This window comes from Setaria italica, chromosome VII, assembly GCF_000263155.2.
Source record: "Setaria italica strain Yugu1 chromosome VII, Setaria_italica_v2.0, whole genome shotgun sequence".
In the NCBI taxonomy this organism is placed as follows: Eukaryota; Viridiplantae; Streptophyta; class Magnoliopsida; order Poales; family Poaceae; genus Setaria; species Setaria italica.
The window spans coordinates 33,430,005-33,442,311 of NC_028456.1; the positions used below are offsets into that span (position 1 = coordinate 33,430,005).

At 43.7% G+C, this 12,307-nt stretch overlaps 2 protein-coding genes across 2 annotated transcripts; both read left to right on the top strand.

The window, feature by feature from the left end:
• The first annotated feature begins 3,524 nt into the window (after positions 1-3,524).
• Positions 3,525-6,711, top strand: LOC101766173 (RNA polymerase II subunit A C-terminal domain phosphatase SSU72). Its single transcript, XM_004977224.4, has 4 exons — positions 3,525-3,891; positions 4,283-4,428; positions 4,538-4,656; positions 6,184-6,711. The coding sequence occupies exons 1-4, from the start codon at positions 3,662-3,664 to the stop codon at positions 6,286-6,288; spliced, it is 600 nt and encodes a 199-aa protein (XP_004977281.1). The 5' UTR covers positions 3,525-3,661; the 3' UTR covers positions 6,289-6,711.
• A 480-nt stretch (positions 6,712-7,191) lies between these two features.
• LOC101766580 (DNA-directed RNA polymerase III subunit RPC6) lies at positions 7,192-10,198 on the top strand. Its single transcript, XM_022828616.1, has 2 exons — positions 7,192-9,360; positions 10,008-10,198. Exon 1 carries the CDS (start codon positions 7,304-7,306, stop codon positions 8,081-8,083), a length of 780 nt encoding a protein of 259 aa, XP_022684351.1. The 5' UTR covers positions 7,192-7,303; the 3' UTR covers positions 8,084-9,360; positions 10,008-10,198.
• The last annotated feature ends 2,109 nt before the right edge of the window (positions 10,199-12,307 follow it).

Consider the following 12,307-nt stretch of genomic DNA (forward strand, 5'->3'; position numbering starts at 1 on the left):
TATTTGCTTGGGCTTAACGGCAGCTTGTCCGCGACGTTAGAAGCCGGAAGCCCAAATAAATATCTTTTTAGCCTAGCTTTTTTAGTGAGAAATTCACGGAAGTCAGATTTACACGAAAAGGTCGAAACCGGAAGCCCAAATAAATAACCATCTTTTTAACCTAGCTTTTTTTTAAGGTGAGAAATCCACGGAAGTCAAATTTACACGAAAAGCTCGAAAGTAGCGTTTCACGAGTTTTCTACAGCTTTTCCATCCAACTTCGCTCCCACCTGCCACCGCCAAGGTGCCAAAGTGAAAACGAACCGTTATTTTTCTTTTACCATCTCCTCAACTTGTCGCCCTCTTCCTCCTCTCCGACCTTGCCCAGCGGCGCCCCTCCCTCCCCTCCAATCTCCTCACCCACCGCCTCACCTCCCCCATCACGTGCACCTCTACTCTGCTCGGTTCGACGCGGTGCCTCCTCCCTTCCCCAGTCTTCTTACGTATCACCCTCACCTCTCCTTACATATCGCATGGGTCAGGGCAAGCGTGTGCCTCTGCTTCACTCGGTCGGCATGCCTCCCTGCTTCGCCCATGGGCAGACGGAAGAGGAACGAGGTCAACTGACTCCAACAGGTCCGCCGACAACCCTCCCCTCCACGCTCTTTCTCAATCTCGATGCCTCTCTGTTCCTACCCATGCCTTCATTCTCAATTTGAAGGCCTCAATTTTAAAAGGGCTCGTGCTCGATTTGAAGGTCTCGATTGGACAACGCCCGTGCTCGATTTAAAGGTGGTCGTGCTCAATTTTTTGGTGGATGAGCTTGGTCGTCAGGAATAGTGCTAGACCGAGGGAGAAGAGAAGGTAGAAGATGAGAGATTGACACGTGAACCCCGTATGACAGGCACCACACCATCCAAAAAGCTAGTTGCCACACGACCTCAGCTTTTGGAGAAGCCAGCTTTTAGAAAGCCACCATTCCAGGAGCAACAACCAAAAGCTAGCTTTCAGTGAAGCAAAAGCTCAAATAAACAGGACCATTTTGGCTTTGTGATAGAAAACCAGAAACTCAAACGACAAAAAAAATTTCATCCGGCTTCCGAAAAGTTGGAAGCCTAGAAAAAGTGGGTTTATATGAAAAGTTGGAAAGCTCAGTTTTATGAGGTTTTTTAGGTTTTTGAGTTTAGAAAGGTAAAGAAATTTTCTAGTGTTGCCTATTCGATCAGAAAAGTTGCAGCTCAAACAAACAAGCCCTTAGGCTTCCATCTTGGAAAACTTTATAAATACCACAAAAAGTTTCATTAAGAACTCAATCAAAAAATTGCATAATTTATTAAATATTATTATTTTGTCATATTTTATATTTCTCACCAATTCCACATTAAAAACCATGAAAATGATAGAATCACTGACACAAACTAATTAGTATATATTGCGCATCATAATTTAGTCTCACTTAATCAAAACAAATAGTATACATCCACTAGTAATATTAGAGCAACTTTAGCAAAGAACCAACTTCAAATATCTAGTCGAGTGTACACCTTCAAATACACCCTCTCTTTAGCGGATGCTAAACAACTTTTCCATGAAAGATTGTACTTTAGCGGATGCTAAACAACTTTTCCATGGAAGATTGTACTTTGGTAACCGATACTTGAGAAACTCTTACACTCATCTTCTAAGCACGGACTAAAGGTACATAGGTTCCAAATCCCAGTATATTTATGTGCAATGTTTTTATATACCATCGAGTAAAACAATTATCCTGGATCTGCCACTGATAAAACCTATGTATTTGGAGGTGTAGATTAATTGTTTCATATTTTTCACAAGCTCCAATCCCACTAAAAATCCCTCTAGAACATATGAATGCAGTCGTTTCATCTAGTTTAGGTGGTATGAGCGGAACCGTGCAAGTAAAGCTGCTAGACACATTTTCTAGCAATGATCCAAGAAGGTCATATGAAAGGTGAAAAGTTTTCCACCAATTTTATTTACGGCTAAGAAAAGTACAATATCACTAACGAAGTTACCTTGTAGGTTTTAATGTCCGTAGATTCTCTAGGTATTTTCATTGTGTTAATGAGGTTGAGTTTGATTCGGATGATGAGAAATATGTGAGTTTATATTATTTTAAAATATTTCGTGAAATATATGTACTGGCAGTGTATAAGATCCTTGAAACACCGGTATAAGATCCTTGAAACACCACTGGTCTTTGTTTTTCAATTCCTACGTGAAAGTTTTCATGTGTCATATATATTAGAAGGAATACATGGATTAGGGTTATCTAACCAAGGTTTGTTATATGTTGTTGTAGTGTTTATCAAGTCCTTGTATTTACTATATGATGATTTGAATAGATAGATAGTGGAAATATGATTCAATTTAGGTTGCTCGCTACTTGGCCTTTCATCTACTTGGCCTTTCATCTGTTGATACTTGCACTTTGTTGTTCCTTACATCATTTTAACATATATTATGGAATAGCTCATTAGGAAATAATTATAGGATAGATTTGATGCTATAAAATCAGAGCTCACTTTAGGCTAAATCATGTCAGGTCCTAAGCAATTTTGTCAACTTTACTTCTATATCTAGTTAGATAACGTTGAAGGGAAGTCAGTCAACCTTCTAGAGTGCTTTCCATCACGCAAGAAGAAGATATTTATCATGGATTAGTCTAAACTTAGTAATAAAATAAATGTTAAGGCAACCTTCTAGAGTGTTCTCCATCATGCAAGAAGAAGATATTTATCATGGATTAGTCTAAACTTGGTAATAAAATAAATGTTATAATATCTATGAAGTCTCTAGAAAGGGGACACTTATCTCAACCTCATGACCCCCTTGCCCTAAAAATAGAAATCCCTCGCCATGCCATTCAACCATGAGCATGGTAGTAAAGGATGAGTGCTAGGCTAGCCACTAAAGAGAGGGTATTGTGCACTCGTGTAATATTGTTATGTTGTAATAAAATTCTATTCTTGTAACTGTTAATCTCCCGGTTGGACTATATATTTTCTAATTACTTAGTACATCAATTGTGTGATCCATTGAAGGTTAGCTCTATCACCTAGGATCATAAGGATCTATAATTCATCGTAGGTTGATTCTGCCACCGGGTCTGTAATTCATCGCAGGTTGATTCTGCCACCCGCGAGACATCTTCGTATGTTAGTAGGCTCTGCCACATGCAGGGCGGATCTGCGCCTAGGTCCGTACCCTCTCTCAATTTTGGCCCAAGAACAACATGCCACTCCATATTCCACCACACACGCATACAGCAGGAGGAAAGACAGGTGCACAGCTAGGAGCCGGCCCATGAGTCCATCGATCGATCCATCCATCATGTCCACATGCCTTTCCGCGAATCGTCGTGACCTGGCCCACTATAGTTTTTTATCAGGGCCCACTATAGGTTTACTTTTTATGTCCGGATCGAGAGCAGCGGGGCTGATCGGCCCGACAGGCCGAGACAGCCACGGGGACCGGAAATCATTTTTTCCATCTTACCTTCCGATGTTTGAGATTGGTGCAGGTTCCCTCCGCCGTCCGATCTCCAGACTCGGGCAATCCAATCCCCCCACTCAAACGTCAAACGAATCCCCAAGTGCAGCCGGGTCTCGTTGACAGAGAGCTCATCGACCTCGCCGACGGCGGCGGCGGCGGCGGCAAGATGGTGGCGGAGGGCAAGAGGTGGCGGTTCGCGATGGTGTGCTCGTCGAACATGAACCGAAGCATGGAGGCGCACTCGCAGCTGGGCCGCGCGGGGCTCGACGTCGAGTCCTACGGCACCGGCACCCACGTCAAGCTCCCCGGCCCCTCCCTCCACGAGCCCAACGTCTACGACTTCGGCACCCCCTACGGCGCCATCTACGACGACCTCCGCCGCAAGGACCCTGATCTGTTAGTACAAACACCTGCTATCATCCTCCCTCTCCTGACCCTTGGGAGCCCCTAAAGCTTACTACCTCCTGTTGCCCACCCCTTGATGCTCCTCTTTCCCCCCTTGGTTGATTTGGGAAAATATTGATTGATTTTTATGGTTTTGGATGGGGTTTCTGCGAAATTTAGTGAGCATTTGATGGAAACGGGTAGCAAACCATCTAATCTAATGCAATTTTGGGGGGCCTAGCTTGCAATGTCTCTATCTATCTCCTAAGTAAACCATTGAAAATTCGTTTGAATTGGGCCGGCTGGAATGTTTCACCTCGTTTGTTTACGCGTTCCTCTTGCATTCTCGGTCATCCTGGATGATAACTTGAAACTGTGCATTTCTTATGGTGAACCCATCCAGGTACAAGAGGAATGGGCTGCTGCCAATGCTGAAGAGGAACACCTCAGTGAAGCTGGCACCTCAGCGGTGGCAGGACAATGCCGGTGATGGGTTGTTTGATATGATAATGACCTTTGAGGAGAGGGTCTTCGACTTGGTTGTTGAAGGTAAATCGTTCACCTTCCGACTGGAGCTTGATTTTGGTCTAGCAGATCCATCAAGCAGTTACAAACAGTGACACTCACTAATGGAAGCCAAATTTTGTTTTGTGTCCAGATATGAATAACCGCGAGCCAAAGCTGATGAAGAGTGTGCCGATAATCAATATGGATGTCAAAGATAACCATGAAGAAGCTGGTGTTGGGGCAAAGCTTGCTGTAGAGTTGTGCCAGAAGGTATCAAAATCACATAACTTATGTACCACATAAACTGTTCTGACTGTTAATTTATTATTTATATATCTGGTTATATTGTTATTAATGATTATGGTCAGTAATCAGCAACTTCCCAAACTACTGGAGCTCTAATGCCATGTAGACTAGGGACCCATAAGTGCATTTAAGTTGACAACAGAATTAAGTTTTAGTTCAAGAGTTCAAGTAAATAAAAACTGAATGATAAACCTCAAAATAGATGCTACCTGAACTGAGTCAAATGCCAAAAGAGAAACAAGCCATCCATACAGTCCTAATCTAGTTTGAGGATTGCAGTTATCATTTACTGATCATATGGCACACTGATTGGAGGCGCCTCAACTTGAAAGTGAGCGAGGTGAGGACTGAGTGGGGATTTGCTGGTGGTGGTGAGAGGTAAATAATGGGAGAAAGGAGGGTGATGAATTCACTGCTGCTTGTGGGAGGTAAGTAATGAGAGAAAGGGAATACAAAGATAGGAGAGGCTGCCTAGAGGGTAGGGTACTAGTACTAGGGTTTGGCAATGGAGTGGGCCGTTGGGAGGCTGCAGGGGTTGCTCCAGCTTTGCCTAGCATGATCGTATACTGCAGTAGTACTAAAAGTAACTTTGCTAACCAACCCTTGGATTCATTTCTTGCTCTGTCACAGCACTGCTATGGCTATATATAGCAGACTATTTTATTTTCAACTGGTTAATTCTCACGTAAATCCAATTATTCTGATTGGTGCATACAATTGTCTTTCATGGGTGTTCTGTTTCTTGGTATCTGTGGATTAACAAGCTCAAATTCGTGACATTGCCACCATCCCATTCCCATGTTTTACTTTTCTACTTCAATGTTGATACTACTGGCAAAATTCATAGATCTATAAACCCCCCATTATCAGTGGTTTGGAAATAAAGGCACATGACCCTGTTTCCTCATGAATTTAGATGATCAATCAAATATATAACAGACCATGTCTTGGGACCTCTTGTCCCTTGAAAAATAGTGTAGAAAAAACCATTTCAATAGACACCTATTTTGCAGTGAGAATCAGTGTATGAAATCAGCACCTTCATTGTAATTAACTTTCCATCTTTCATAACTTATTTGATAAAGTGATGTTTATTTGAGGTATTTCTGCTGTTTCCTCATGTAATACCCCTGAACAGTTATTGTTGCAGAATGCCCTGCTGCCTGGTTGTCCTTGTCTTATATGGTATCTAAAGCGACATATGTTTGTAGTTGCAATGATGTCCAAATGCCTACTGGTGGTATATTGTGCTGTGAATGGACCGTGACATTAACCTTTGCGCTGTTGCAATTAATGAGTATATTGTCATTTATTGTCAATCTTTTGCTCAAATTGTTGTGCCCCTGATTTCTGACCAACTGACCTTAGTTTGTCTATGGCAAATACTCAGTTTTGCAAAGTTACTGCCTACAAATTAGAGTGTACGGAATCAGCTGTGCTTGTTTTTGGTGAACGACAAGGAGTTAATTTATTTATTTTCCCCCTTTTCAGCTTGAAGCAATTGATGGTGACTGGGAGGAAATTATCGATGACCTGATTACTGGATTCGAGAAGCAGCACAAGCGGAGGCTTGCATACAGCATTGCGTTCTACTAACTTGTATAGTTCTTGTGCGGGACACGCACACAGGCAGCAGTGGATGGTCGGTAACTTGGCATTCTAGAAAGAGACTGCACAGAAGTGAAGCATCAACATGTGGAGTGTCGCTCAAATTCTTGCACGCCGGGGGTTTGAAAAAAGGACATTGTAGGGAGCTTAACCTATGAAGAATTAACTGCTAGCTCCACACCCAAGTTGTAATGTTGTTTAGTTTGGAGTCATGAATCTGTCTATGAGAGTGGATATATGGGTGCTGTTTGGAGTTGTTATTAGTAGTTTAAATTCAGAAAGCAAGCTATGCAAACAGGTCATGCATTTTTAGCTGCCTGACTGACTAGAAAAAATCACTTGGAAGTCATGCGTGTATTTTTTCTGGTCACACGCTGCAGCAGCCTTCTAGGATATCAACATTGAAGTCGACATCTTTCCATGTCATGTTGCTTGATTGCTCGTTTCTGTTACGCCCAAACTCCCGAGTGTCATTTGCAAGGCGATGGATCATCTGCTTATTCCAGGATTCTGTGGGATGTAGATAACTTCCAAGCTGGCTCGTTGTTTTCGTTCTGGTTACCATGTTAGCTATTTGACATGTATTCATTAACCACAATTGCTCCAGATTATTTGCACCCTATAACCCTTATCCCTAATTTGTTCTAACTACCGTCTTCCTTACTAAATGAATTTCAGATTTGGTTACGTTACTGCGTTTTCTTTTCCAGCGAATTAACCAATTACCTGAATCTCTTCCCCCCAACATCACAATGTCAAGAAAGCCATGATGCAAATTCTTTCTTCCATGCTCTGAATTCGATGAGCACGTGTTTGGGCCGAGGAAGAAGAAAAAGAACAGGCCTAAAATTCGTGGCCATATCATCAGACAGCAACCCTCGTCAATCGCTGGATCAATCAACTCCACATCAAAAGCCCAAGGCCCAATAGGCCAGAACCCTCGTCATCTTCCTCGTCCTTCCGAACACCCCCTGCGCCGCCGCCCACCCCTCATCCCCGCGCCATGCCGCCGCGTAAGCGCCCGGCGCCGCCGCCGGAAGAGCCCCGTCCTTCCTCGAAGCCTGCACCTGATGCCAAGCCCTCCGAACCCACCAAATCTGCCCCCGATTCCGCGACGCCGACCATCTCGGCGGCGGTCCTCGCCAAACTCCCGAACATGGAGCGGCAGGTGTACACCCTAATCTTCGAGGCGGGAAGCAAGGGCATGTGGATGCTCGACGTGCGCAAGCAGCTGACGATAAGCCCCAACGTCGCCACCAAGGTGGTGCGCACCCTCGTGGGGCATGGGCTCCTCAAGGAGGTCAGCGACGTGCGCCACCGCAGCAGGAAGATCTTCATGGCCACCGATTTCCAGCCCTCTGACGAGATCACCGGCGGCACCTGGTACCACGACGGCCGGCTCGACACCGACGCCGTGTCCGCCGTGCGCCGCCGTTGCCAAGCGCAGGTCGAGAAGCTCGGCGCAGCAACCGTGCAGATGATCCACCACGGCATTTTGAGGGATGACCCTAAGGCCGGGTACACCATCGACAAGGTCAGGGATATCGTGAAGACCATGGTGCTCGACAAGGTGCTCGAGGAGGTCAAGAGCACAGGCGAGGGGGACTTCGCGGCCGTCAGGAGCGGCACGATATGCTACCGTATGGCTGGGGCTGCTCAGGGAGGGATGATGGAGGGGATCCCGTGTGGGGTTTGCCCAAGAATCGATGAGTGCTCGCCGGATGGGGTCATTTCGCCGAGCACATGCGTCTACTACAAGAAGTGGCTGGAAATGGACTTCTAGGCAGTGACCAGTGAGCCCTCATCGCTTTGCATCATGGTGGAGTCCATTGAAGAATTCAGTTTCTCATTGTCCAATTGGGGATGTTGGTTCACACTCTGTTATTGGATTGCCATGGTTCCATTCTTTTGGTGGCTTCGGTGTCCAGTATCAGATTTCGGTGCTCATATCAAGAATCATTCTACAGTTATATCTACTTAGGCCTTTTAGCTTGGTAGTGTTTGATATGTATTTAGTTGCATCAAGTTTGGATCTCTGTTCCATTTTGAAAACCCAAAATTCTTTGGCCACACATTTTAGCTATGATATTCAAGTTATAGGTTGAGAATGCACACCAAAAGTGTCCCTGTATGACAACCAAAAGATCAGCATAGATGCACCCTTTTTTAACGACTAGACGACTAGATGTGCCTTCATTCTATTAAATTTTCTATGACCCTTAAATTTACTGAAATTGCAGTATTTAATTGAGTTAAGTGTTGAAGACCCCCAATAACTGCAAGGATAAGCAACAACAATGTTCGGATATAGTATGCGTGCTTCTCAATCGATTAGTTTGATCCTGTAAAATTTGACTGAAATTTAATCGGTCACAACTCATAAGGTTTTCATATATGCTATGATATTCAAGTTATATGTTGAGAATGCACACCCTGTATGATAACCAAAGGATCAATATAGATGCAACATTTTCTAATGACTAGATGTGCCTTCATTCTATTAAACTTTCCATGACCCTTAAAACTTAAATTAACTGAAATTACAGTATTTAATTGAGCTAAGTGTTGAAGACCCCCTAATAACTGCAAGGATAAGCAACATACAACGTTCGGATATAGTATGCGACTATGCGTGTTTCTCAATCAATTAGTTTGATCCTATAAAAATTGACTGAAATTTAATCTGTCGCAACTCATAAGGTTTCATATATGCCCATGTTATGTGCTATTCCTGTAACTAAGGTGTTGCTTATATGTTAGCAATTGGCTGCATAATATATATCAGTTTTCTAAACACTACAGTGTAGTTGGTGGACCCCACCTAGATTTACCACTTAGATTGGCTTTAGACAGGCTTTTGGGTTGTATTTTTTTGCCAAATGATCAAGCTGCTGTCGTTTAGTGCCAAATTTGTGGAATTGGGTTGGTCAGGTGCTTATGTATGTTCTGTAGATATTTATGCTAGTAATGTAAAGGCTTGAGTTGTAGTGTGACAGCAGGAGTGCTTGGATGGACTGCGGAGGTGAAGTTTCTTGCTTTGGCCAATAATATGGGACCAAGGTATTGATTCCTGAGTAGAATGGCTCCATTACCTCATTTGTATTATACTTGACTTTTGAGACCTTTTCTGTGTGCTTACAGGGTTTTAGCTGTTTTATAGTCTGATCTCCTCAGTATTGTACTTGAACTTTAGTTCTGTCTATCAGCTCCTGTCTTATGTGCTTCTGCATGATTGCAATGATATATTTATGTTCAGGCTATAACTTTGAGTTGATACCTGTATCTTATTGTTCTTGTAAGGATGGCTGAGACGCGAGCTTCTGTAGTTTGGACTGTACTATGTTCTGACCATTTCGATTGGTTAAAGTTACAGATAATCAGAAATGGAAATACTCCGTTTCACATCACAAATCACTAAAAATTGCTTTTTAACATGTATTATGCAAATTTAAGTATGCCTGTGACTGGTGTCAGCGCAGCACATTGAAGTAATTCTATCTACAATCACAACTGACAAGGAACGGAGTTACTTACTATGCTATGATGATCTTTTAGTGTGTATCTGTCGTCAGATATAGTATAGCCCATTGTCCTTGCACACAATCTACATGATATCCTGCACATCTGTTCCAATCTGCTGGTAATCTCAGTTTAGTTCCTTTGTGTTTGTTGGTCTGAAATTGACTTGGCTTTTATTTGCTTTGAAGGACCTCAATCTGGTGCCAATGATAATATGGGATGCAGGAATCAAACAACCTTAGTTTTCATGATCTAGCTGCGCCTGTTCCAATTTATTGTCCTTGTGCTTTGTTATATGAGCCTTCACTGTTTCACGGTCTCTTTGGAGAACTGAACAACATTTCTAAGAGAGGGCTGGATACATAAAATGCCTTGCAAAGCCTGGATTAATGTGTGCGTGTGTTCTGAGAAAAGATAGTCCCATGGGTTTCTAGCCCAAAACAGAGTGGTACCTGCATTTACATTCACATCAAAGCTAATGTAAATTATGATCCATGCTTTCTTTTGCGTATCTCGTCTACCATAAGGAACTGAAAATGACCGTTCCTCTTATATATTTTATTTGGTGGGGTGATGGGGACTTCAGGTTAGCCTTGGTCCTTGGCTGAGCTCAAACTCTAGGTATGTGTTGTGATGCTAAAGATATATGTTTTGAATATATTAAGGCAATTATGCAATATAAAATCGGTCCTTCCTTCCTTTATATTATATTTTTCTATCATGTTATAGTCAATTTTGAGAGAGACAAAGGTGTGCCGGTGCCCGGTGATAAGCCTTATCAACTGCTTTTATAATTTGTTGACTCTTGCTGTTTTTTTTTTGGGTAAATCATAAGGAAATAACTAGCGTTTTTCACACGACTAGACTTTAGGTAATGTTAGGATTGATGTCGACTAATTATATTGTTATATTAATGATGCATATAGTGACATGAGCTATTTCTTATGAAATTCAAGGTGTGGTTGTTTTGTCTGTTGCCTTCATCTCACTAGATTTTTCTATATTTGGTTTGTGCTGTTTGAATGGCAGATATTAACTACTATGGACTTGTGAGCGAGATGAGCTCCTTTAAAATTAACTATTGACTCCCTCAATCTGCAACTCTGCATCTGTGAAAGAATTATTTTGAGGGCATGGGAGTTGGTCTGGATCTGTGTTTTGTGATTTGTGCCATCCATTTTCATTTGAGGTGTTTGGTTGCATTATCCTTTTGTTGCTACAAATGATAAATCTTGAGGACTCTGAGCACTAGAGTTATATGAGGATAAAAACTATAAAGGTTTTCATTTTCAGTGATGAAACTAACAGTTTCCATCTTGGTTATACCTTGATTCATTGAAATTAGCTTTGGCATTTCATGGGTCTTGAAAAGTTTATTCGCAGTTCCACATTATTATCGATTGCTGGCAATGTAGTGGGTGAAACCTAGCACAGCTTCCAACCTGAGTTCCGTGCTTGATTTCACCTGTAGCTGATGATTGAAACTTGTGATTTAAATACTCAAAACTTTGTAGTGATTTGTGAATATTGTCTTTGCTAACTTCTCTCTCGACGCGCAGGATTTGTTAATATTTGTTAATATTGTTTTTGCTAACTTCTCTCTCGTGCTTGATTTGTTAATATTTTTTGAAGACCGATTCTTCGGATCGTTGGAGCTTAACTGAAACCGGAAAGGTTGGGCACCCCTTGGAAAAGTCTGAATCCCTCCAGAGGGGAGCTGGTATCTTCTCTGAATTCTTCAAGGTGGATTAGAGTAAATTAACACCATGATCCCGCTAACGCCAGCAGCAGCGACCGGGTCTCCCTCGCCTTCCTCTCGCGATGCACCACGGCGCTTTCTTGCACGGTTCTACGGCGTTGTTTGATTCCACGGTTCTCGTCACTCGTGCCCAGCCACCCCCCAGCACGCCGTAGAACCAGGTGCCGCCGGTGATCTCGTCAGAGGGCTGGAAATCGGTGGCCATGAAGATCTTCCTGCTGCGGTGGCGCACGTCGCTGACCTCCTTGAGGAGCTCATGCCCCACGAGGGTGCGCACCACCTTGGTGGCGACGTTGGGGCTTATCGTCAGCTGCTTGCGCACGTCGAGCATCCACATGCCCTTGCTTCCCGCCTCGAAGATTAGGGTGTACACCTGCCGCTCCATGTTCGGGAGTTTGGCGAGGACCGCCGCCGAGATGGTCGGCGTCGCGGAATCGGGGGCAGATTTGGTGGGTTCGGAGGGCTTGGCATCAGGTGCAGGCTTCGAGGAAGGACGGGGCTCTTCCGGCGGTGGCGCCGGGCGCTTACGCGGCGGCATGGCGCGGGGATGAGGGGTGGGCGGCGGCGCAGGTGGGGTTCGGAAGGACGAGGAAGATGACGAGGGTTCTGGCCTATTGGGCCTTGGGCTTTTGATGTGGAGTTGATTGATCCAGTGATCCAGTTCACCACAGAGAGTCGCGGGGGGCCCTTTCGTGGCGATTCTGTCCGTCGCTGCCTCCAATCGCACCA